At 40.5% G+C, this 27,102-nt stretch overlaps 2 protein-coding genes across 2 annotated transcripts in view; both read left to right on the top strand.

The window, feature by feature from the left end:
* The first annotated feature begins 6,217 nt into the window (after positions 1-6,217).
* Positions 6,218-23,240, top strand: LOC111155900 (interleukin 1 receptor like 1). Its single transcript, XM_022516366.1, has 10 exons — positions 6,218-6,369; positions 7,200-7,410; positions 8,684-8,858; positions 8,951-9,113; positions 11,208-11,279; positions 12,721-12,862; positions 12,958-13,103; positions 18,456-18,602; positions 19,586-19,753; positions 22,299-23,240. The coding sequence occupies exons 1-10, from the start codon at positions 6,309-6,311 to the stop codon at positions 22,682-22,684; spliced, it is 1,671 nt and encodes a 556-aa protein (XP_022372074.1). The 5' UTR covers positions 6,218-6,308; the 3' UTR covers positions 22,685-23,240.
* Positions 23,241-25,776: 2,536 nt separating this feature from the next.
* The window catches only part of LOC111155909 (interleukin 18 receptor 1), a 36,546-nt gene continuing 35,220 nt past the window's right edge, over positions 25,777-27,102 (top strand). Inside the window, exon 1 of the mRNA XM_022516374.1 lies at positions 25,777-25,790. The gene's annotated coding sequence lies outside the window, so the exon portion shown is untranslated. The remainder of the gene's footprint in view (positions 25,791-27,102) is intronic.

Here is a 27,102-nt window from a genome sequence, read left to right as displayed (position 1 = left end):
CAGCTTTATATTCAATCTTAAAGTTGTGTTATGTAAGTCCTCCAACTTTGTTCTTATTTTTGAACAATCTTTTGGTTATTCTATGCACTTGAACTTCCAGGTACATTTTAGAATTCTCATAGAAATTATAGATGCTGACTCTAATGTTGGGAAAATAAAGGCCAGACTGAGCCCAAGAGAAAGGAAGATCTACATGAAGTAAATGAAGAATGACACATGTGGGCTGCAGGTTATAAAATCATCATATGGAATTAGTCTTGAGGGGATATTGGTTATAATTTAGTCATTGCACATATGCAAGCACTTAAGAATGCTGGCTGGTTTTCATATGGCCAGCAACTCTATTTCTCCCTCCTCTCTGTCCTCAGTCCACAGAGTTCCTTCTGGTTTGCACAACACCCTCTTCTTAGCCTCAGGAGTTCCCATGGGACATTCCAAGACTGACTTAGGCCTCACCTTACCATAAGAGAGAACAGAAAAGCCAGAGTTTCAAGGAGGAGATGGAAAACCACAGCCCAAAGTACATTGCTCCTGCTCAGGTTTGATACAGACCTTTCCTTTTCAAACCAGACATTTCAACCCCTAGTTGGTTGTACCAGTTCATTCAACAAACATTTCCAAGCATCTGCTTTGTCTTGGGCCCTCTGCCAGGCACATGAGCTGTATTCATGGGCAAAACACTAAATTACCTCCTTTTCTGGAGCTCGTAATCTAATGGTGGAAAACAGAATACAAACAAGAAATACAATTCATAGTAGAAAAGATGATGGGTGCCCCAGTAAAAAGCCAGAGCTGGGTAAGAAAATAGGGAGGAAACATTGCAGTTTAAATTCAGGTGATCAGATACTCAAATGAATGCTTTGACACCAGTGTCCATGACTGTGGTATTCACAATAGTTGAAGGTAGAAGCAACCCAAATGTCCATGAATGAATGGATGGATAAAGAAATTGTGGTATATTCATAGGATGGATATGATTCAGCCACTAAAGGAATGAAGTACTTATACATTCTTCAACATAGAAGAACCTTGAATATACTGTGCTAAATGAAAGGGGCCAGACATAAAGGTACTTATTGGATGATTCCATATATATGAAATATTCAGAAGAGGCAGATACATAGAGGCAGAAAGCAGACTGGTGGTTGCTAGGGGCTGGGGAATGAAAGGAAGGGGGGAGTATTTACTATTGGGAATGGGATTTTATTTGGAGTGATGAAAATGTTTGGAAACTAGAAAGAGGTGGTAGTTCACAGTATTGTGAGTATACTAAATGATACTGAATTGTCACTTTCAACTGATTAATTTTATGTTATGTGAATTTAAGCTCAATAAGAAAAAAGTTACTCAGAAACAAAAGAAGGAAAGAAAGAGAAAGGGAGGAAAGAAGGAAGGGAAAGAAGGGAAAGAAGAAAAAGAAAGGAAGGGGAAAAAAGAAGAGAGAAATAAAGAAAATTACATAGTCAGGGTAAGTCTTTTTGAGAAGATACTACAGGAGCCCTGACTTCCAGGAGGTGAGAGAGTTAACCTATTGGGTAACTGGAAGAAACTGTCCAGACAGAAGGAAGAGCAAGTGTACAGTAGAAACTGCCCTTGTGTGTTCAGGGTTGGAAAGGAGGAGTCAGAAGAGTGATGGGTAGCCTCAGATTACATGGGCCCTCAGAGCTGCTGTAAGGGGGTTGGCTTTTCCTCTGGGTGATGTGGGAAGACATTGGAGGCCTATATGATCTGACAGGTTTTAATAGGATTTCTGGAGCCTCTTTATTAGGAACAGTCTGAAGAAGGGGACTTGTGGAAGCACGCATAACTATTATAAGCTACTGTTGCAGTCGAGGTGAGAGATGATGGTGGCTAGGGAGAGGAAGATGGTGGTGGAGGTCGGCAGAAGTGTTTGCAAATAGGATGTGTTTGAAGGTGAAAACTACAGGATGTCCTGGTGGATTGCAGGTCAGATGTGTGAGGAGAAGAAGAGCCAATTACAGATGGTGAATTTTGTCTTGAGCAACTTGAAGAATGGATGCCCCCACTGAGACTGAAGAAGACTATGAGAGAAGTTGCTTTTCATAGGGGTGAGGCAGGGAAGGAGCATCGAGAGCTCCTAGAGTTTGAAGTGTGGCAAAGAAGAATCAAAAGATAAGCACTCTTCCCAAGGAACACTGTGGGTGGGGCTGTCCCTAGAGCCTTTTCCCAAGACCACCTACCACCACCCTGGATCTGCCCCCCCCCCCCAGTCCATTGCAGGCTCTACAAATACCGCATCAGGAGAAATGGGGGAAAAGATTTCCCCTTTGCTTATTCTTGTGAGAATTACTGAGAACCTGACCCACTTGGATTCTTATATGTGCAACATAACAAAAATGTCCTTGCTTTTGACATGGCTTACAGTAAGACCTGGCCATACATGGCCAGCTCTGGACTATGAGAGTACATCTTGATTTAGTTATGATACCAGGCAAGACAAATGGAGAAGTCTTACATGATATCTTACTAGTTATGAAATACTTGAGTGCCACAGTCCAAATGCAAGTTGCTTGCTGTTACTCTGAAAATCAGGGCTTTTGGTTTTTGTTTATTTTTGGCAAAAAAAAAGTTTATTTTGGCAAAAATTTTTGTTTATTTTTGTTTATTTTTGTTTATTTTAGATTATAAATAGGGACATGCCAGATTTCAAAACTCTCACCCAAAATCAGAAGGAAATTATGGCTAAATCCAAAAATCAGAACAAAGTTATAGCCAAATTAGGCTAGGTTATTTTTAAAATGAAGAGTAGGTCTGAGAAATCCTTAAAATAGTGTGTCTGCTAGAGAAATAAGCAGACATTGAACGCTTTCTGCTTAACTCAAGAGATTTCACAAGTGCTCAAAATCACTGTTGTATTAGTTAGAGGTCCTTTCCTTTCACATTTTATCTGTTATTATGAATCATTATACGTTTATATTGGATGGTGTCATAGTAGTGAGAAACCAAAGTAGTTTAGTTATTTATAAAAAGAAGCTTTTGGGAAATTAGACTAGCTTATTTTGTTTAATAACCCAGCCCACAATTATAAGAAAGCAATCTTGACTGCTCTGTTTTTGTTTTTTTTTTCTCTCTCCTTTTTAGTTGGTATTCAAGAGAAAAAAAAAAAAAAAGCCTTGACTTTGAGGTTCAACAAGTTTGGTTTCAACCCTAGCCACAAGTGGATGAGCTTGGTCTGATGATTTAACCAGTCTCCTCTATGGGTTTTATTTTAATCTGTAAAAGTTGAGTAGTATTGATGATAAGTACTTCAGTTCTTTGACTGAAAGGACTTAATTACTGAATGGATTATTAGATTATCTTATTGTAATCATTAGATTTTATGAAATGTTTCTGCCAGGTTTCAAGATCATATTAACATTCTAATTGGAATCTGAATTTTAACTGAGAAATCTTATATTTGAAACTAGGAAACTCATGGAAACATGGTCTAGTCTTATGAAGAAATGCCTACATTTAATCAAACCTTTTGAAAATAATTTAGTGTGTAAAATAAAAGTCCATATTCAAGTATAAGAACATTCAGGTTCATATTATTTTATTTAACAAAATGTTCTCCAGAGTTTAACCATGCTCTGGGCACTGTTTCTAGCTCCCTTGCTCCTGATTCTGTGGTCTCAATGTGAAACTCATATGCTCTTGATAGTAAGAGCTTGGACAACTAACTTGAGACTAGAAATAAGCAGACCCGGTTCCTCGAATTGACACTGAACATCTCATGGTAAATCTAGCTGTGACAGAATTTTGTATTTCTTCCTCCCAGAGCACATGACTGATGTCTAAACTATGACTGAATCCCCAAGCAGATGGGTATGCCTGCTCAAGATCACTGCCTGCCACAGTGTGGGGAATGAAAAGCTATTAGAAGAATCCTTTGTTAGCAGGAACCTCCTCTCTCTATCTTGGTCACCCAGTGGCAGTGTGACTTTGTGATTAGACACCTAGCCCTTTGAGCCAGCCTGCTTGGGTTCTGTCTCTTAGCAGTATGTGCCTTGGCCAAGTTGTTTAACTTTTCTGGACCTCCCTGTCCTTATCTGTAAAATGGGTATGTATTATAATAAGAATGCTTGCCTCCATGGGTGTTGTGGCAATGAAGGAGTTAACACATGTAAGTCACTAGGAACTGGATCTTGGCATAGAGTGAGTTCTAGAGAAAGCTTAACTATTATCATTATATTATTGCTCCAGTCTGCAATTAGTCCCTGAATTCTTTGAAGATGTGTTAAGTTTTAAAAGTGAATTGAATTTACTCATGATGGAGTCATTATAGCTATGTATAGCTCAAATCTAATTTTGCAATTAACATTCATTTTACATGGGGTTCAAGAGTTGAAGTTTATGGTCTTCCTATCAGTCCCCTTGAGGTAGCCTTCTTACTCATAGTTTCCCTCTATGCTCCTGAACTCCTTAGAAAACCTGTCCTTTTCCAGCAAAACTGATCTGAGTCCCTACAGGGACTTATATCTGAGGAGTAAGATGCTGGGGGAATCTGGTTTTGGAGAGACTGTGTCACATTCTGAACCATAAGAAGAGCGCTTACAAACCTCCATAAAGTTTGGCTTACTCCTCATTGCTTGTCTCCTCATTCGTTTTTGGAACTCTTTGTAGTTCATCCAGCCCAAACTGGATGAGCATGCTGAGCTAGAATTTGCCAAATGAAGTGTCAAAGGATATCTAGAAAGACAGATTCAAGGCCCCAGGACTTCAAGATCATTGAGAACCTGCGGCACCTGGGTGGCTCAGTGGGTTAAGCCACTGCCTTCAGCTCAGGTCATGGTCTCAGGGTCCTGGGATAGAGCCCTGCCTTGGGCTCTCTGCTCAGCAGGGAGCCTGCTTCCCCCTATCTCTCTGCCTGCCTCTCTGCCTACTTGTTATTTCTCTCTGCCTGTCTCAAATAAATAAATAAAATATTTTTTAAAAAGATCACTGAAAACCAAATGAGTAATAATATCAGGGCAATAAACAGCGAGCATTATTTAGCTTAAGAAACCGATGCTAAAATAAGGGGAGGTGGTTTGATGACTTCACCTAGAGGGATTACTCAGTGTTGCCCTTATGTTGACGTATTTATGTACCAAGGTCAAGAATTCTTGGTACATGACACACCCCTATTTTTGAACCAGTCGTGAACTGTGACTAAAAATCAAATTTCAGTGTGGGTGGAGTAATGAATTCCAGGATGTCTTCGAGTGTCTCCCCTTCAAAATAAAAGAGAGAATGTGTGCACCTGAGGAGACTTTGGGGCTGGAGTCACAAGAGCTGGAAACTATTCTTAGCTCAGTCATCGACTTGGAGATCACTCCCTTCCATCCTTTAGGTTGGGTAAGCATCAATTACTTATCTAAAGCTTATACTAAAAACTTTTCCATACACATAATAAGAAAAGTACCAGCAGACGATGTTTAGAGGAAATGTGCTTTCTTGAAGTCTGTTTAGGGTTGCTGTGTCTATTGTTCTATTAGCTAGTTTCTGTATTCGTTCAATCCCTTCCCTGACTTTTTAAGAAAAAAAAAAAAATCTAGTTAAATGATTTTTTTGGTGAAAGGAAAAAGAAAAGCATGTAAATATTTTTCACAGACCTCCAACTATTCTTAGAAAAACTGGTGAATTTTGGAGACAGGTTGAGGTGGGCACACATTTTTGAGGGTTTGGCATTGTGTCTAGGGCAATTACTCGATTAATGCTTGACCTGTCCCTTGCCTATAGTTTTAGTTGCTTTGTGATGACTATTTGCACGTACACCTGCATGTGGGTCACATATGAGTGCACACAACCCCCAGCCTGTGTGGATAGCTGTGGTTTTTACCTTGGCATTTAGAACATTGTGTTTTCTAGGGTCTGTTGAATTTTTTATAGTTTTTAAATTTGTTTCTAAAATAGAAACTAGTTTTCTTTCCTCCTAATTCAGCTTCTTCCAGCACATTGTCATCATAATATGAAACAGTACAACTATTATAAAGCCTATGGGGCCCAAAGTTTCAGTAGGAATAAATGCAATGTTTCATGTCTGAAATCCTGCTGTTAAACATATTCATACCTAACAAATACCTGTTGATTGATTAATTCTCCTGGGGGGAATTGAATAAGTAAAAATCTTGACAGTAAGTATTTTGCTTATGATTTTGTGTGATGTATGTTTCAGTAGAGACATTGAAACTCTATCCTGCTGTAAATCTCAAGGGGTACTTTCAACCTCCTAGGGGAGACCTTCACCATCATATGTCACAGATTCATTTTGAATAATCTCAACAATCAGTTACCAACACTTGCTCCGGATTGATAAACTGAGAATGAGACTTTGGGTCTTGACACTTCTAACAATTCTTGTACATTTCACAGCAGCTAAATTTAGTAAGTACTGCTTTTCAACTGAAATTGTAAAATTTTTAAATTAAGTAATTCCAAAGATGTTTGCCTTGTTTTTTTTTCTTAAAGGTTTTATTTATTTATTTGAGAGAGACGGCACGATTATAAAATTTTAAAATTAAGTAATTCCAAAAACATTTGACTTTTTTAAAACATTTTATTTATTTATTTGAGAGAGTGAGAGAGACAGCACGAGCCATGGGGAATGGCAGAGAGAGAGGGAGAAGCAGACTCTCCGCTGAGCAGGGAGCCTGATGCAGGGCTCAATCCCAGGACACTGAGAGCATGACCTGAGCTGAAGGAGGAGGCTTAATGGAACCAACTAAGCCACCCAGGCACCCCATCATTTGCCCTGTTTTAAACTGCTTGCTTCTGGTTGTTTCTGGAAAATTCATTTATGCTTCACAGTCATTCTTTATCAGTAATCTATCAGGACAAATTCTTCACAACAAGTATATCATAATTTTAGTTTTACATATTTAAATATATCAAAATTTATCCTGCAGCCCACATGTAGGAGGTGCTATAAGCGTTTGTTGTCCCACAGTATACTTCGCAGAGAGACATGTGGCTGCTTTGTCACTGGAACAGTGTAGGAGGATTGGCTGCAAGTTAATTCACTAACCTGTGGTATGCATTAGAGCATTTCATAGAAGATCTTCATCATTTACTATTCTTTCACAGTGAAAGTGTTACAGAAAATGGTCCATTTCTATATTTAATCCCAGAAGGATACAGTATAAGAATATAATGTTGTTACATGGTCATTTCAGGATCCTATTTATGTTTTGTTTGTTTGCTTTTTGTATCTGCAGGCAAATCATCCTGGGGCCTGGAAAATGAGGCTTTAATTGTGAGATGTCCTAGGCAAGGAAAGTCTCGATACCCTGTGGATTGGTATTACCTGAAAACCAATAAAAGTATAACCACCCAGAAAAGAAATCATGTGTTGGCTGCCGGGGAACAGCTTAAGTTTCTCCCTGCCAAAGTCAATGATTCTGGAATTTATACTTGCATTATCAGAAGGTATTAACAAGGCAGTCACCATAATCTTCAGCTTGTTCCCTTTTCTTTGCTAATTGACAGTGTGAGCTGTCCTTCCTTTCCTTTCCTTTCTAGACCTTTGTGGGACAGCTGAATTTATAAAGTGGTTTGAATAGAAGGGTACTTCTAGGAACACCATCTGGTTGGGTTTTGGGTGATTATGAACAATTTAAAGATAGAATTGCAAGAATTTGTAGTCCAATTAGGAAAAGACCTAGCTTTTGTAGTGACCAAGAAAACTGAGAGCAATCACTCACTTTGGCTGGAAGTAGGAACAAACCAGCAAAAAGACCCAGTAAGCTAGATGCTGGGCATCAAGGAGGCCTATAGTGGGAGCAAAAGGGCTGTTAGCAGTGCCGTAAACCTGAAGGGTAAGCCAAAGAGGGTTGTGTAAGATTGTGTGCCTGCAGGTTATTTACTCTACATATATATTGTTAAATGTTCTGATCTTGTGCCTGTATTTGGTATATACAATATGTCAGATGAACTACATCAAAATGTGGGATGTGATTAGTTAGGCATCTAGCTTCTGAGGTCAGACCAGTCTTAGTTTCAAATTCCTGTCTTGTCACTAGTTGGGTATGTGATGCCAGCAGTGATTTCTCTGTTCTTCTCTTTCCTTATCTGTAAAATACATACGATAATATAGCCTACTTCAAAACATCCTTATGAGAAGAAAATAATGTAATGTTAGCACCATGAATGATACACAGTAAACTCTCATTAAATATCAATTATCTTTATAAAATCCTGTTCTTGGCATGACAGCAGATCTAGTGTATAAAGAAATGGCGAGGGAGTCATGATAGGGCTAATATAAGGAATATGTTTTATCTCAAATGTAACACAAAAAATATTTAAAACTCTAAATTTTTTAAATTAACATATAATGTATTATTTGTTTCAGGGATACAGGTCTGTACTCCTCAGTCTTACACAACTCACAGCACTCACCATAGCACGCACCCTCCCCAGTGTCAATCACCCAGGCACCCCATCCCCCCTCACTCCTCCCTTCCAGCAACCCTCCATTTGTTTCCTGAGATTAAGAGTCTCTTATTGTTTATCTCCCTCTCTGCTTTTGTCTTGTTTCATTAAAACTCTAGATTTTTATAGATGTTTTTAAATAAGAAAACAATTCCTGTACATCAATTGTTTGAAGAAAAAAAAAAGCAGTATTAAGTAAAAGCTTAGAATTGAATGAAGTCATTTCATAATGCTGAGTAACTTTTTAAATCGTTTGACTTATTTTTAGTCCTACCTCTAACAAGACTGGGTATGTAAATGTCACCATCTATAGAAAACAACCAGATTGCAATGTTCCAGATCATCTGATTTATTCAACAACATCAGGATCAGAAAAAAATTCCAAAATACATTGTCCTACAATTGACCTCTACAACTGGACAGCACCTGTTGAGTGGTTTAAGGTAAAAGGACACTTGGGGGAAATGGCTGATAATTACACAAAACAAGGGCAAGTAAAGAGTCACTGAACATGGAATGGAATGTTTCCTTGCAGAATTGTAAAGCTCTTCATGGACCAAGGTATCACATACACAAGACCTATGTGCTGATTGACAATGCAACTAGCAAGGACACAGGTGATTATACATGCAAATTTATGCACAATGAAAATGGAGTCAGTTACGGTGTCACAACAACCAGATCATTCATTGTGAAAGGTAAGCCTACCGAATTTAACAAAACATAATATTTAAAAAAAATAACGCGAGTGGAATTGTGCCCTTCTTGTTGATTTTCCTTGACTGCAGACCCCCTTATCTGCAAGGGATACATTCCAAAACCCCCAGTGGATGCCTGAAATAGGGGATAGTACTGGTCTTATATATACTATGTATTTTCCTGTCCATACATACCTATGATAAGGTTTAATTGATACGCTGGGCACGGTAAGAGATTAGCAAATATAACTAATAATAAAATAGAATGATTACAACAAAATACCAAAATAAAAGTTACTATAGGTCTTAGCAAATTCAGCATATGATGTTTTTCTCTTTCCTTATTAAAGTCGAGAGCTTTCACCTTTTCACTTCGAGGAAGTGTTTAATGGCTTCTCTGGCTTCTCTGCATTGCCAGCATCATTACTTTTGTGCTTTGGGGACACTATTAAGTAAAAGAGGGGTTACCTGAACACAAGGAGTGGGATGCCAGGAAAGTCTGCTCATAACCAAGAAAGCTACCAAGTGGCTAAGGGACATGTGGTAGATACGGGGCAGATCTGCTAGACAAAGGGACAGTTCACTTCCTGGATGGGACCGAGTGGAGCACTGTGAGATTTTATTATGCTACTCAGAACAGTGAGCAATTTAAAAATTATGAGTTGTTTATTTCTGGAATTTTCAATGTAATCTTTTTGGACTGAGGTTGACCACGTATCCACGTGAAAAGCAAAACAAGTGACCATACTTCATGGTCCCGATATGTCTTCTGGCTTCATCTCCTCTTGCACATTCTCAACAACAGAGCAAAGAACTTTTCTAAATGCACTCTCAAGATTTCAGGAATTTTAGAGGGAGTTTATGCTACTAATCTGAAATCAAATCTGTTCTCTCCTATATGACTTAAACTTTCCTAAGATGGTGTGATCTGAATGCTAACTTAATAAACTTATTTGGGGATGGCAATACAAGTGTTTGCAGAGCAAGATGAACTTTCCTTCTCCCAATTTGTTGTGAGAAGTTCTGTAAATAGAAAAAAAATCTATTTAATCTCTACTGTACTTAACTGGATTAGAAATTTATTGAGAGGTTCTGTAAGGGGATGGATAGATATTGTTGGGTGGTTTTTAATTGTGAACCCAAAGTTATCAGGAGGCAATAAGTAAGCAAAAGTGTTTATGGGGGGATCAAAGAATTGTAATTTGGGGTACACAGATTTGAGTAGCAACCCAGCTAGTGTCCCACTAGAGAGCAAAAGTCAGGTGATTTTAAAGCACAGAGGGAATGTGTATAGACATTGTTTACAAAGAATTCTGATGACTATTGGCAGTAGAAAGCTAAGCTTCACTTAATACAATTGGTGACTAAGGCTATCAAAGGCAAGTCTCTTATTGTACCAAGTTGTAGATGTTTGGGCTTAGTCTTGGAATATTTGTAGTCTCACTAGTTCAAAAGTTCATGATTCCACCAGTGAGGTCATGGGACCCATCTCCTTAATGGCCTCCTGGCTCCATTTCAACCCCCCTTGACATAAGTGACACCATTCCATTTCGCCTTTCACACAATCCTGGTTTGCAGTATTTTCTATGTTATCAATGACCTCAAGTAGATAATTTGATTCTAAAAAGTGTTTTTCAAATGTTAAAGTCTATAAAAATACCTCACCACCAAGGCTCTCAAATCTATAAGGAGATTTCAGGGTTTCCTTAGCTTCACACTATCTTGAAATAAATGAGAATCCAGGGGTGTAGGAATGCAGCAGTGCTCCAGAAGATCCCCTTCACTGTCCCTAGGCACCAGTGCCACAGCAATTAGAATTTCCACAGTGGTGGAAATCTGTGACCGAAGTGTGGACTTACGTGTTTATGGTTGTCATAGAACTTTTTTATTTTTTTTTCATTCAATAAGCATTTATTAAGTATCTTATATATGCTAGTGTTTCACAGAACTTTGGAACTTCTTTCCTGTAGTGTTGTGCTTGTTCTGTAGAATTGTGGTTTTCTAGCAATTGCCAAGTTATGCAATTTATTTAATGTGTTGGACTCACATTTGTTTTAACCCTAATATTTGTAATCTCTTTGTCTTTGATTTAAGAGGAAGAAAGCGTTTCTTGGTTTCCAGTAATTATAGCCCCTCCACAAAATGAAACAAAAGAAGTGGAAATTGGTAAGAAAATTTTAAGAATGCTATAAATGTTACTTGGAGAATCCTTCCATAGGACTCTTGATCTGAATTTCCTAAGCATGGGTCAAGCAGTTAACACGATGGATCTTGGGAACTGAATGAAATGTCATGTGTAGAAATATTCATTTGGGTACTTGTTAATATTCGGAATACCCAGCATTTACATTTGCAATGTACTTGTAGCTCAGGGTGCTCTCACACGTACTGTTTTACTTCATTCTTACTTCTCTCCTGGAGGTGGACATCATTCCCAATTTATGCGTGTGAATACTTAGGCTCAGGTAGGATCAATGACATGCCCAGGGTTGTGAATAATTGGTGATAGAAGGATAAGAACCCAGGCTTTCCGACTCTGCGTATCTCTGCCTTCTTTGGTTCCCTACCAGAAATGAGATACAGCTCCACCTTCTTGGCCTGTAAGAGAAGATCCTTCATGAACTGGTTCTCACTGCGTCCTGGCTTATTTGCAGCTGTTAACCCCACGTGCTCTGTGTCCCTTCCATCCTGACCCCCTCACAGTTGTGACACTGAGAAGGCAGCATTTCCATATTCTTTCTTGCCTTTGTCCATGATGTTCCTTCTTCTCATCTCTCAACAGTGAATTAAATACCATTCCCCAACGCCACCCTCCTTACCTACCGGTGGGCACCCCAAGATCCTCCATCCAATCTGGTCCAAGGAAAACATTTTCTTATACAGTGTGGCAGTCCTGCTCCCTAGGATGACTTCTCCCTCTGTATTCACATGTAATTTGTCAGTCTTTCTATAGAAGAGTAGAGTACCTTGTATTTTAATCATTTGGGTGTGCCATTGTCACTGTCTGAGACACTCTGCATTCCTCATCCATCTGCACACTTCTTGACCCAGGAACCAAGGGCTCAGGAAGGGATGGCTAAATGCATGTGCCCAGGTGGGCGGCAGCCCTCATGCTTTCAGCTCGGGGCAGAGGAAGCGTCCAGTAAAAGGAGGAGTAATAAAGGAGAGTTCCCTTGAAGGACTCAGTACTGGGATTGTAGCTGGGTCCAGCAAAACACAGTTTTACCAACAAAGGGGCTTCCAGAGAGATGAAGAGAATTCGGTAGAAGGAGAAAGATGTGGAAGAAGGAAGTTACAAAGAAATTCCAACTTAGAGTAAAAAGAAGCCCCTCCATATAAAGTGGGATTGATGAAGCCAGAGTTATTTACCTGCTGAGTTTACGCAGCAGGTGAGGGGAGAGAGGGAGCTGAGCTTCCTCCCAACTGTGAATGAAGGTGGTGGAGGCAAGGCGAAGGTCTGATGTAGGGAGGAGGATGTTAATGATAAGGAAGGGGATTGGAATCAGTTCCTGGCACAGCCCAAGTATTCAATGACTTTTTTCACACTGAATGAAATACTACTGGAAGAACTGATTTTTATTGGTGAATTTCTTCGCTTCTCATCCAGGAAAACCAGCAAACATACTCTGCTCTGCTTGCTTTGGGAAAGGATCTCAGTTCATGGCTGGTGTCCGATGGAAGGTGAACAGAACCACAGTTCAGAACTTTGGTGAAGCAAGAATTCAAGAGGAACAGGAGCAAAATCAAAGGTATTTTTTTATATTGAGGCTGATACATCCCCTTTTCCTCCCACACAATTTGCAACAGCAAAGTAAGCACTGAACATAACATGTTGCCTTTTTAGCTCTAGCAATGAGCTGACTTGTCAGAACACTACTTTGAGAATAGATGGTGTGAGAGAGGAGGACTTGTCGCTGCGGTACGAATGTCTGGCTCAGAGTCTGCATGGCTGGATACGGCACATCGTGAGACTAAAGAGGAAAAGACCAAGTAAGGAGTGTTCCTGAGACTTTGGTCACCCAAGTTAGCTGCATCAACTGTAAGCTGAAATCATTTCTTAGAGAACAATGTGTTGGAGTGTGGTTCCAGGGCGCATCTCTCACAACAATGGACATGACCCACCTCGTAGAATGTGCTTCTCCTGTAAAGAACACTGACCTTTGTAGTATGGTTTCCCTGGTTGCTTCTCTACAGCTTTACTTCCCCCTTCCTGCTCCTCTCCCTCTTCTCCCTTCTCTCACCCTTTCTCCTCTCCCTCCACCTTCTCCTACCCTCCATCTCCTCCTCTCCTCTTCCTCCTACCCCCTCCTCCTTTCTTTCCCCTCCTCCCCCCTCCCTCTTGCCACCCTCCTCCTCCTTTGCCTCCACCCATCCTCCCTCTCCTCCCCTTCCTCTTCCTCTTCCTTCTCTCCCCCCTCCCACCCCTTCCTCCTTTCTTTACCCACCCCCCCCTTACCTTCTCATTTTGGTTCCTCTTTAACACGCAGCTGCTTCCTTGGCCATCCTTCTGCTTTCATTAGCTCTTTCTGTCTCACTATATATGAAAGAACACACTAACAGCAAATGTGAATATGTTCTATGTTACCTTTCATGACTTTTATGGCACGTTATAAACATGTTCCCTTCTATAAATTTTTTTTTGGTCCTAAAGAATGCACATTTTGTTAGTGAGGCTGGCAAAGTAGATGAAAAGATGAAGTATGTAATTACTGCCCATTCCAGGAAGAAGATCTTAGGACACTACTTTGTAATAAGACATTATGTGCCATTATTGTTAAACTTTATAAAATAGTAAATCTATTTATTTATTTATTTATTTATTTATTTATTTATTTTCTACTTGCAAAACCTAAAGTATTTACTCTCTGGTCACTTCCAGGAAAAGCGTGTGATCTCTTACATCCTGTCTCTTTTTAAAAGAAAAACGTTTATGCTCTAATGCTATACTGTCTTATTTCCTGTAGCTGTACAGTCAACCTTGATTTTGGGTAGAGTAAGTCTTCCAATTTTATTCTTCTTCAAGATTGCCTTGGCTGTTCTTTGACCTTTGTATTGCCACATAAATTCTCTTCGATATATTTAGATTATAAACATGCTTTGCTACAAGTTACATAGAAAGTTTTATAGCTTATTTTATAATTATTTAATGTATAATAGAAATCTTCCCATGATAGTAAATGTTCTTCTACACCATGATTTTTAATGGCTTCATAGTATCCCATTATACAGAGAAACCATCATTTATTTCACCAAATACATTTTTGAGCTACATGTCTTTCTTTTTCTGTTTGTTTTTGTTTTGTTTTATTTTGTTTTTTTTTTTTTTAGAGGTTCAATGTATTTAAACTAAAAAAAGAAAACACAATCCGTTCACCTATTTCTCCCTTCCCCACATCTACCCCTGGTAATTACCAATCTCAGTGTAGGTGAAACTCACAGGACGTCTGGTAGCTCAGCTCATTTCTTTATTGTATCTCTTATTCAACAAGCAATTCAGGACCACCTTTTATGAGGAGCCTTCTTTGGCTATGAGTTTGGGGTCTATATTCCTTCCTGGTGTTCCTGTAGGGCCCTGTCTCTATGTCTACACCCCCACACTTAACAGAAATCTGTTTGAGAGTCTGCTGAACGTGACTCTAAGCTCCATGAGGGCAAGATGGCGTCTCACCCATCTTCATGTCCTCCATCTGTAGCACAGCGCCTCTGGTACCTATAGCATGTACTCTATAACAATTTGTTGAATGAATAAATGAACGCATACCAAAGGTATCAAGGAAAATGATTTTTGTACATTTCCACTGCTTTAGCTATAAGGCTTAATTATTCAACAAAGCAACAGCTTACATTTATGTTTGTTAGGGTAGATAAACTTCCCAGTAACTTGGAAAGGCCAAATTGTTTAATAACTTCTCAATAGTTTTATCTGAATCTACTGTGCCTTTAATGACTTCATTATAATCTGATGCAATAAGATATAACAAAAACAGGAAACTGACTATCCTTCAGTAGGTTCAGATACTATATATAATCTTTTAAAATTAAATGGAGAGAATGATCCGTCTTGGGTATAGGTAACAAGGTACATTGTCTGTAAAGAATCTGAAACAGTAATAAGACCATCTAAGAGTCATTGTGCTTTTTTAAAAATGATTTTATTTATTTATTTGAGAGAGAGAGTGAGTGAGAGAGAGAGTGAGAGAGAGAGCACAAGGGTGGGGAAGGGGCAGAGAGAGAGGAAGAAAGAGATACCCCTGCTGAGCAAGGAGTCTGACAGGGGACTTGATACAGGGCTCAACTCCAGGGCCTCTGGCTCAACCCCAGGATCCTGGGATCAGGAACTGAGCCAAAGGCAGACACTTAACTGATTGACACCTCCGCACCGCAGACTCATTGTGCTTTTAATCATCACCTTACCCAGACAACACTAACCAATGTCAGTGATGACACACTTGTCCTCTGGGGGACAGATTTCTTCTTGCTCCCCCTCCCTTGGTATGTCGTTGTGTGCAGTGATGTCAGCAAAAATAGTTTTACAAACATTTCCTTCCTGAGCACCTGTCAACTTTCTCCCTTGTTTGCATTTCCAGGCAAAGACATCTTGTTTGTCAGATGAAGCATTGAATCCAGTATAAATGGGGAGAAAAATGTGGTATTTTTACACTTGTTACTCCATGCACAACTACATGGAAATTATTTAATGTGTTTGTCACATAGTCAAAGGGAGATTTAAGTCCTCAGTTTATACCCCTAAGTGGGACATAGTCCAGATTAATTTGAATAAACACACAGAGGCACAACCTGATGAAAAAAAATTGGGGGTAATAGATAAGCAGACCACCAAGTTCATGTGCTTGTGGTTAAATCTCTGTCTGAAATGGTGCTTGGAAGTTTTGCTTTAATTTAGATTCAAATCACCAATTTGTAAAACAAACAGAATCATGACATTGAGTGCTATCGAGTTCCATGGGTCGCCAGGTTTCTACCAGTAATAATGGAATCACCCCAGGACATATGGACCACGTCACCATGTAGTATTGGACGGTAGCTGGCACAGTGGATCTTCAAGGAGAGGGGAAGCTGTGCCCTTCCCCCCGGAATTGCCATTGCCTCGATATCCTCATGACTTGTTTACATTGTCACTGTATGAATGTTCTCCGACGACCTGTGTATTGGAATTGTCTTCATGTTACATGTACTTGGTGACTTTTTTCCTTCTAGTTTATTTGTATGTGCTACCCTTCCCCTGTTCTTCTTCAAATTAACGTGGTTACACTCTGTTTTGACAACTGTGAACATTAAACAAATTGTTGCTATGGCAGTTTAATCATCACATTTTGACACATCGTTTATTTCCCATCACAAAATAAATTACAACATTGTCTCGAATTTCAACAACAAAAACTTTAAAAGCTTATGTTCCCATATTCCTTGATGTGATTAAATAAATATTTGACACTCCTAATCATAGTAGTACACTTTTATTCATTGTTTTCTTTGGGCCTCTCTGATTATTTCCCATCTCATTTCTTATTTATTTGATCAATAACACATGAGGAAGAGACTGTTACTATCACCCAGTTTTGCTGATGAGGAAATAAGAGGAGGTTAAAAAGCTTGAGGAATTGGAGTTAGAGCCAGAACTCAAACTTAGGCAGTGTTTTCCTGTTTATAAACACTTTCAGAAAGTATTTAGTGTTTACTCACCACATACGGAGTTATTTACACAGGTTTAAAGTCATTAACAGAAAGATACTGAACTTCAACTTTCTTTACTGTCTCAGATTAACTTCTCTCCTCCCAGTGGAAGTGGCCACACACACGCCCAGTTACTTCACCTCGATGTCCCCAAGAAATGGACGTTCCCAGAGGGTATCCAGATAGGACTTTTAGAGAGAGTGACCTGAAGGGGAATCCTGTTGAAATGCTTTCCTTAGGGCATATTTATCGTTTAAACTGATGACAGTGCAGATAGTAAGCTCTCTACCAATTTTCAGCAATACGCCTCCTCCACCGTGCCCCCCTGCTCCCCCGTGTTGAATCTCTTTGCCTTAGCCATTCTTGATTTCACAGTTCTGGATCCTCAGGGTGCTGATGAACAATGGGAGGAATCTGTGAATAATGATTTTCTAGGGCAAGACTGGAGCTTCATGATTTGGGATTTTAGACAAAAAAGGCAGGGAGGGTGTTACAAGAGACAAATCTCCTTTGAGATTGTTCTCATGGTCATCTTTAAGTGAGACTACTTGTAAGAGGAGAGTTAATTCTAAAGAGAGAAGTAAACATACAACAGCCAAAAAATACCATTAATGAGTACAATGCTTGTATACAATTTGTACGTATCTGTTCCAAGTCCTTGAAATCGGGAACCATCTCACGTATACGCTTTGTGCAACAGTGAGTACGAGATGCAGTGCAGTGATGAGAAAAATAAGGGGTGTGTTTAGAACCTAGCACCCCAGGAATATGACTTCCCCATCAATTATGCTTTAGAGACTTACATGGCCCCTGTCTCTTCCCTGCTTTCCTATGCAGTAAGACACCAAGACCTTTTGATTCGTTCTCCTTAATGCCCCAACTCCAGATGTATCTGTTCTTTTCTCATTATTACACAGGTCTGAACCCTCCTTATGTTTCACCACAAGTATTGCAGAAACTTCCCGTCCATTTTCTTCTAAGTAATTATGGTCTCTTCCCACAGAGACAAATCTTCCCCTACCTTCAGATTAATCCTGCTTGTCAACCGCTTTCATTGTTAACATCCCACTCAACACTCATCAGTGGCTCCCGTGACCTTCCCGAATAAAGGCAAAATGCCGGAATGGGAGCCCCAACTTTGGTCAGAACCGAGCCCTGAGACACATTTCTTGTTGTTTCTTCCACTACTTCCCCATGCTGGATTACTCCGGTTCCTCAGAATACACCACATCTCTGCCCTTGGGCTCACAGCAGCTCCTCTTGTCAGGAGTGCATTTTTTTTGTTTCCTGGTTCTCTAAAACTTCTCTCCCCCTGCAGGAAGCCTCCATTACCCACTCCAGCCTGGAGGGAGCACTCCTAAAAACCTCTGCCAGCTCCAATCACACTTTTACCTCCTATCTTAGTTAAGTTTACATTTGGGGCCACACCTTGTATGCTTTGAGAAGCCCCTACCATGCCTAGCTTGCTGTCTTGCCTAGGGGAGGCACTCAGTAAATGTTTACTTACTGATTCCTAATGCAGACATGCAAATGCCAGGCAGGCATCTCCTGTACGAATTTCTCGTCCTCCCAGTGGAGGTCTGTTTATTTTACCTTGTTGTAGGAATATTAGTGATCATTTTTGTCCTCCCCTTATCTTTTGAATAGATGACAAGCAAAGCACCTACTACATCCTGGCGGGATTTAGCACCTTGTTAATGCTAATCAACGTCATGGCCATAATGCTCAAAGTGTTCTGGATTGAGGTTAATCTGCTCTGGAGAGACCTAGCTAGACCTCACAAAGTGAGGAATGGTAAGTGGCAAGTTCCACATTTTTCTTCAAAGAAAAGGATCCATGCTGGCTGTTGGTGGCTCATTTGTTGATCTCTTAATAGCTATGGTACTAAACCCAGATTTTGCTGGCTAACATATTGTTAGCAGATCTTTTTTTTTTTTTTCTCAGTCCACTCGGAGGCCAGTCTCTGTCCTTTTTGATGCTCCGTATGGTTCTGAGATACATCTCAACAGCTCAAATCTCCTCCCCCAATAGGCTTGCTGTTCCTGCTAAATCAAGAACAGAATCAGCCCAAGCCCAGAAAAGTTTAATCATTTTGGAAAATGTGTATTGGAAAACTTCATGGAATTCAAAACATTAACTAAAGTGTTCCTGCTTTCCAGATGTGAACAGCTTAGACAGAGCCATCAGAAGGCAGGTGTATTTTACCAGAAAGCCCACTCCTTACAGAGCCCTACCTGTGTGCACAAGTATACACCTGAAAGAATACATTTATGCCTGCTAAATCAGACAACATTCTCTCCTTTGGAGGCAGATATACTCTACATTTTCCATATGGTCCACTCAACTAGGGCTAATTATTTGATTTGTGGGAAATATAGATCCCTTAAAAAAATTCTCCTTTCGCATTTTCATTTCCTAGGTTAGGGGAAAACAACAGCTAAAACTGAGATCTACTCCAAAAACAGAAGATCCCTTATCCATGACAGATATTTATCAATAAGTTATTAATTAAATTTGACAGTATGGTGTATGCTAAACTTGCCTCTCTACCATTCAGTCTGAGGCAGTAAAGGGAGAATACTTGCAGATTAAGATTGGTTTTCTGATGACATTTTGCGGTAGTGAGTTGTGGTCACCATCTCTGGATTCTAGAATGTTTTGGGGGATGGGATACACACACCAACAATAATAAAATTCGGGGGAGAATGTCTAGGAGGAGTCAAATGGGAATTTCCAGAGCCAAGGAATAAAGTTGTACTTCTTGTTCTTATTTTCAGATGGAAAGATCTATGATGCTTACGTTATCTATCCGCGGAACTATAAAAATAGTCCCGAGAGGGCCAATGCCGTGGGCCACTTTGTTCACCAGATTCTGCCTGAAGTTCTTGAAAATAAATGTGGCTATAACTTATGCATTTATGGGAGAGATCTGCTACCGGGAGAAGGTAAAGCTATCAACACACATCAGGGACAGAAAGTCACGTTTATCAGAAGGCCAAGGATAGGTGGTCTTATCCCTGTGTTGGATAAGGAAATACAATCATTATTCCAGGCCTTAAGACCAGAGTTTTAAAATATGTCTCCAGAAGAAGGAGATACTTATTCTTTGCTTGTCCTTCCCCCATAGCCGACCTGATCATGAGGTCTTCATAAGAGTATCAGTGATGTGAGGACACTGCTATGCGGATTTAGCAAGACATGGCCCCTATTTGACTTCCCATGTCCACTGCTAGGATAACTGACATACATCTTAATTCTCTCTAGAAGAGCTGAAAGAAGACTCAAAAAAGAAAAAAAAAAAAAACCACCAACAACAAAGAAATGTGTTCTCATACCTAGAGGCATTGACTGAAATATTTGCAAGGATTCAGAAAGTCTTCGTGCTTTCCCCTGTTTTGGAGAAACATTTGCAAATGTGTATTCTCACCACATCCACTAGAGCTGTCTCCTGTTTCTTAGTCGATTCCATGTACCTTCCATAGTTTGTCACAATTCTGGCCTTTCAGTAGGTGTTCTCCTCCTCCCTCTATATTTATGTCAAGTACCCATGAGCCCTCCTTATAGCTCTTCTCTAATTCCTCAGAGACCAGGAAGTGTTTGGAATTTTCCTGAGGCAGAAGCATCACTGAGGGTAAGTCCAATAAAGTGAATGCTTAGTAGACTGTGAATTTAAACTGGCATTTCCACTGCAAAGAGGGATTCAAGCATCTGTAGACGTAAAGGAACACCCAGCAGGTGAATCTACTTCATCCTGGAATATTTAGGCAATGTTAATCCCCCCACAATGGTGTGGGTAACTTTGTAAAATGAATGATTCAGGAAAACGGAATCCCAGTTTTCTCTAGAAGCTTTCTTCTTCCTCCAGCTCTCCCGTTGGCTACTCATTCCAGTAGAAAGAAATGAGCTGCGGTGCTCAAACGCTCTTTTCATGTTACACATCTGCTCAGGAAGCTGCAGGGACCCCAGCTGTTTGTGACGTCACACCACCTGCCACATCTGGCTGCAAACCCTTCATCGCTTTTGTCTCAGATCCATCGACCTCCTTTCTAGTTCTACCTCGCTCCAGCCCAGTGTGAACACCGGCGTGCTGAGGCTCAAGCTTGCGTGGCCTGCATCGTGCTGTTTTTCACCTGGGAATGTTCCCACCCCCCTCCCTCAAGCATGTCCTCTGAACCTTACTTTAACCCAAGGAAGGTCAGATATAACAAAACAACACCAAACTTCACTCGTCCCTTTGGAAAAGTTCGTGACTGCATCAGTGGTATTTCTTCCCATGCTAGTTACCTTCTGGAGCTTTGCCCCTTCAAATCTACTCTGCACCCTGCTCCATCCAGTGGCCCCGGGGAGAGTGGGGGAAGAGCTGGTCATTATGGAATCTATCAGGCCCCTGCCCTCTGCTCCCTGCTGGGTTCCGCCAATGGAAGCAGAAGTACAGAGGCAGGCATCGGGCAAGGTTGCCAGGGGAGCTGGGCTCTTCTCTCCCAGAACATGGGCTCCTGTTAGCTGCCTTTATAGACCTTAGCTTTCATAATTGCTTCTTCCCCTTCACACCTGGAGGGGGGTAATGCCTCCCTGGCTATTTCCGGTGCTGGGGTTCCGAGGCATCTCTCGTTGATTTCTCTTGGCTCTGTCCACATCTTTTATAAATTCTCCTCTCATTAAACTCTCTTAAGTCAGTCCTTTTGAGTGTGCTGAGTTTTCTGTTAGGATCCTGACCAACATGAAGTCTCTATCTGGTGCTATTCAACACTTACTTCCCTAGTTCACACACTACATGGGTTGGCAGTCTTTTGGCTGCCCTGCTCTAAGAAATTCTTGAGTGGTTTCGTTCATGGTTGCATTTCTTTGATTTCTCCAGTCCCTCCTTGCAGGGAGAGCTGAGTATTTTACATGTGCTTTCTAAGTCTGCCCAGAAGTTTCCTGCTATCACCATGGAGCTGATGCCGTATAAACTCTAAATTGATAAGGGGATCTGGTCTTCCTTAAGATCTTTCTAGTCTGAATCAAATCAGCTTCTCAAACAGAGACATTGGGGAGTGACGTGAATCCAGGACTCCCTTAGAGATTTTAATCAGTTCAGAGGAGCAACAGTCCCTAAGAGTGAACGTACTAAGCCCTGGCAAAACACATACGCTAATATTCTAAGAAGATAATACATAGCTAATGAACTTGAATTCTGATTCTCCCACTAAATATCTCTACCTGCTATGTAACTCCAAGGATTCATTTTAGTTAGAACTGACCTACCTGGGAAGGAAGAGGGGCTTGGGACTGATGTGCTCACAGAGAGAGGGGTAAGTCAAACATAACAGGTTGTCCCTTCAAGCACATTCCCCCTTTCCTGAATGAAGAACTGATCAGTGTCAGAATCCCATAACAGATTAAAACCATAACTTTTTTTTTTTTTTTTAAGTCCAGAGCATTCATGATCAAAGCATTAGATTTCAAAACGCAGCATCAGGAAATGTGATCCGGGGCTTTTATTCCCAGACGCAGCCATTGCCGTGGAGAACAACATACGAAAGAGCCGGCGGCAGATTTTTATCCTGACTCCTGAGCTGGTCCACAGCAGGGAGTTTGCCTACGAACAGGAGATCGCCCTACACAGCGCCCTCATCCAGAATGACTCCAAGGTGATCCTGATAGAAATGGAGGCTCTGAGCAAGCCCGGTGGACTGCGGTTTGAGGAGCTTCAAGAGTCCCTCCGGCACCTCGTGGAAGTGCAGGGTACCATCAAGTGGAGGCAAGACCACATGGCTGACAAACGGTCGCTGAATTCCAAATTCTGGAAGCACGTGAGGTACCGCATGCCTGTGCCCAACAAACCCCTGGGGAAGACACCCAGTTTGGCTTCCCTGAGCGCCCAGGAGCAGTAGTGCTGGCTTTGGTGTGCTAGTAAGGCACCCACTTTCCACTGACCTGAACTCCTACTCCTGGATGACGACACTGGACCAGACACTGGAGCAGGGGCAGGAGGAGTGGTGATGTCTAGAGGAGGCTGGTCTCTGATTTCATTTACCAACTTGACTCCCATTTTCCTGATTATGGGGGGATGCAAAACAGCCAGAAATTTCTTTTCTCGACCCCTCTCTCTTCAGCCCACTTTTCCTGTCTTTTCTCCCTTTACTGATCTTTCTCCATGTGGCCTAGTATTTTTTCATTATCCTTTTTTCCCCTCTTTCTCTCTCTTTCCCGTTCTCCTTCTCCTTATTCCTTGTCAATACTCCACACGTTAAACTTCAAGCTGGAAGTGTTAGAGCTAAATTTTCATGCAACCTTGAAGAACACTCAGATTTCCGCAAGCAGAACAGTAACAGTCCTTCTTATTCCCAACCAGACCAGCATTTATTCTATTTTATTTGACTGGATGCTGGGTTTTTTCATCTCGATGTTGTCAATGTTATTGGATGGGCTTACCTGGTTGCCATTATAATCAAATTTTTGCTGCTCTAAAATTTCTTTCAGAGATTTTCATTCTCTTTAGAAATATTTTTTTCAGGTTCCTGGGTGGTTCACTTGGTGGAGCATCTGTCTTCGGCTCAGGTCATGATCCCAGGGTCCTGGGATTGAGTCCTGCATCTGGCTCTCTGCTCAGCTGGGAGTCTGCTTCTCCCTCTCTCTCTGTGATCTCTCTCACTTTCACTCTCTCTGTCAAATAAATGAATAAAATCTTTAAAAAAGAGAGAGAAATTTTTTTCTCCCTCTAAAAGTTACAGAAGAACAGAAAATATGAAAGAAGAAAAGAGCAAAAATTATCCATAAATCCATTATCCTAAGATAATGACTCTTAAACATTGTGGTAAATTTGTATTCGAAAAAAATTTGAATTTGTGCTAAAACATACCATTTATGTAGTGAGCTCATACAGTGTGTAGTTTTTATATTTTTTCCTATTTTACATCATGAGAAAAAAATTTTGACATGTCACTTAAATTTTAATATTTTAAATATTCATAGAATTCTATTTCATGGTTGTGCCACAGTTGATGTACCTCATTATTTATTGTTGTATATTTGAGTTGTGTTGAATGAAAACGGCCATAATAATAAGTAATTCTTCAATGGCCATGTCAGTATATCTTATATTTCCCAATTATGATTTCTTTTTAATTTAAGAAATTGGTTTGTTGCAACATTTCTATGAAATCTGTAGGGCATTTTGGCAGAACCATTTAGCAAAAGGGAAGGTAAGGTGCACAGTCAATACCACTGCCATTAATTCCCTAAAGGAGTTCACATGCCCTCAGTGCCAGCAGTGTCTTCTCAGGCTGGGAGTCTTGTGAGAGCTCAGATTTTACAAGTGGATGGAGATCCTACCCTTAGCTGAGCTTTTTCTTTTTTTTTTTTTTAATAAAGAAACAGATTTATTTTTTAAAAAATATTTTATTTATTTGACAAAGAGAAAGACAGTGAGAGAGAGACAGAGCACACAAGCAGGGGGAGTGGCAGAGGGAGAAGCAGGCTTCCCACCAAGCAGGGAGCCAGAAGTGATTTTCGATCTCAGAACCCTAGGATCATGACCTGAGCCGAAGGCAGCCGCCTAACAACTAAGCCACCCAGGCGCCCCCCTAACTGAGCTTCTTTAAAAAGTGTATATTGGGGAGATTTTATTTATTTATTTGACAAAGAGAGAGAAAAAGAGAGAGAGAGCACAAGGCAGAGGGAGAGGGAGAAACAGGCTCCCAGCTGAGCAGGGAGCCTGATGCGGGGCTCAATCCCAGGACCCTGGAATCATGACCTGAATAGAAGGCAGACACTTAACCAACTGAGCCACCCTTGCCCCTCTGATTTGGGGCTTAACTGCAAAAGAAAACTGCACGCCAGCCCCTCGACAGGGAGTGTAATTTTGAACTGTCATTCAATGCCTGAAAAGAAATTGTATTTCTGGAAGATTGCCTAAAGGACCTGTAGTTACCCATCCCTTTATATACCATATAACCTGAATCTATACTCCCCGGATTAAGGTTGCCAGATAAAACACAAGACATTAGTTGAATTCAAAGAATGAAATTTCATCTGAAATTAATCTGAACTTCACATTTAGCTGGGACTCTTGTGTTTTTATTTGCTAAATCTGGCTGCCCTACTCTGGTTAGTTATTGTGCTTTTATATGGTGATATTTGATTTTACGGAACTGCTAAAACAACTAGTCTGTGGGAAGGATGCCGTCTAGTTGATTGGTTAACATCACTTAATATGGAATCAACAAGCCATCCTCTGCTATCAGCCGGCTTTGTGACTATGAGTAATATCATCAGGAAGAGATGTGCCTTTAATCCTGCTTCCCCACTGACCAAGACTGACAGAACTGTTTTTGATATGTGGACATAAATAATTTTACAACTGATTTTATTTTCCTCTTCAGTTAGCTACTTGGACACACAGAGCCCAACTTGGGCTCTTTCTACAGCAAGTACATAGGATATAACAAGCAAGTTATAATAATCTCTTCCTTGTTTTTTTATTATTTTATTTTTGAATGTATTTTAACCATCTATATTGTAAGCTGCTTTGTAATTTATCACTTACATTTTTCTGAACGTGTGCTGAGTATCTCTTTGACAGGGGCAGGGAGAAGAAAGGCTGTGGAGGCGTACACAGGGTAATCAGGCATGCTCCTTATTAACCTTATGGGGTTTGAATCCATTGAGGAAACCCAGAGGGATGAGGGAAAGACTTCACAGAACCCAGAGAGGACTGGCCCCAGGGCAAACTCTGACGTTGCTGAGCTCTTTTTTCCCAAACCTACACACCACCTCCCAAGTCACTCGAGCTTCAGTTTCTGCAACTAAATCATGGGAGGATGGAGGAGAAGAGCTCTGAGGGCTTCCTCAACTCCAAGCGGCTGATTCCAAGCGCATGCTCACAGAGCAGCTGCGGAACTGCCAGAAGTCTGGCTTCTCAGGCCAGCACACCACCAACCTCTCCTAGTTTCTTCCTCTGTGCGGCGACAATAACAGATGCTTCGCCTACCACACAAGGTAATGTGAATGAAATGAATTCAGCCAAAACCAGTGGGGTGTCTACTATAGGATCCTAGTAAAAATTCTGGTGAATTATAAAAACACAAGGAATTGCCCTTTCTCAGATCAAATTTCCATGTGATAAAATGCAGATTGTTAATTTTGATGAGTCTTGACAATCACACATACCTGTGTAGTTGCCATCTCAAATCAGGTAGAAATATTTCCATCAGGGGCACCTGGGTGGCTCAGTCAGTTAAGCGTCTGAGTCTAGATTTTGGCTTAGGTCATGATCTCCTGGGTCATGAGATCAGGCCCCAATGTCAGGCTCCTCAGTCAGTGGGGAGTCTGCTTGAGATTCTCCCCCCCTACCCCTGCCCCGACTTGTATCCTTTCTTTCTCTCTCTCTCTCAAATAGAGGGATAAATAATAACTCTTTTAAAAAAGAAGTATTTCTATCACCTCCCAGGGAAGTTCCATCCAGCCATTTTCCAGTCAATCCCTCTCCTTCCTCGGAGGCAAACAATGTTCCAATTTCTATCTCCATGGATTAGTTTTGTCAGATCTTGAAATTTCTATCAATAAAGTCAGATGGACAGCTCTGGGACTCCCTGCTTCCACACAATGTAAAATTTTGGAGATGTATCCATGGTTCGCATGTGTCCATACTTCTTTCCTCTGTGTTACTGAGTTGTATTCCGTTGTGTGGCTGGACACAGTTTCACCTCTCCCTTGGTGATGGACGTATGGGTTGTTTCACGTGGTACCTCTCGTGACTATGGAGACTGTGGACATTCTTGGGGACATGTGTTCTTACTTCTCTTGGCTCAATACCAGGGAGTGGTCTCTTGTAGAAAACTGTCAAACTGACAAACTAATTGTACCATTTTACGTTTCCTCCAGTTAAGTATGAGACCGTTCTTGTTCTACCTCCTCACTGATGATTGGTACTGTCAGGTTACTTTGAATTTTAGTTATTTCAGGAGGTGTTAAAAGAATCTTATTGTGGTTTTAATTTGCAGTGGTCTGACGATTAATGATGTTGAACTTTTTCATGCTCTTATTCACCAGAAGATTCATGTATCACTCAGTGAAAGTAGAATCTTCTATACATTTAAAGATTGCGTTGCTTTTCTTCATGTTGTTGATGTGTGAAAATTTTTTATATATTCTGGATATGAATTCCTTTTCAGATAGGTATAAGGTGACAATTTTCCCAGGTTTATCTTCTTTCCTCTTCATTTTTTTAATGGTATCATTGATTAGCAGACATTTTTAATTTGGTAACATTCAATTGGTCATTTTTTTAAAAGATTTTATTTATTTCTTT

This window comes from Enhydra lutris, unplaced genomic scaffold, assembly GCF_002288905.1.
Source record: "Enhydra lutris kenyoni isolate GAN:26980312 unplaced genomic scaffold, ASM228890v2 scaffoldscaffold44, whole genome shotgun sequence".
In the NCBI taxonomy this organism is placed as follows: domain Eukaryota; kingdom Metazoa; phylum Chordata; class Mammalia; order Carnivora; family Mustelidae; genus Enhydra; species Enhydra lutris.
This window is presented reverse-complemented; position numbering and strand designations above follow the sequence as displayed.

What these genes read in the sequence shown, in the direction of transcription:
- LOC111155900 (XM_022516366.1), top strand. Translation starts at nt 6,309, where the DNA reads ATGAGACTTTGGGTCTTGACACTTCTAACAATTCTTGTACATTTCACA. An exon ending in GAACAGGAGCAAAATCAAAG is followed by an intron (nt 12,863 to 12,957) that starts GTATTTTTTTAT and finishes TTGCCTTTTTAG; the next exon opens with CTCTAGCAATGAGCTGACTT. An exon ending in AGATCTGCTACCGGGAGAAG is followed by an intron (nt 19,754 to 22,298) that starts GTAAAGCTATCA and finishes TTTTATTCCCAG; the next exon opens with ACGCAGCCATTGCCGTGGAG.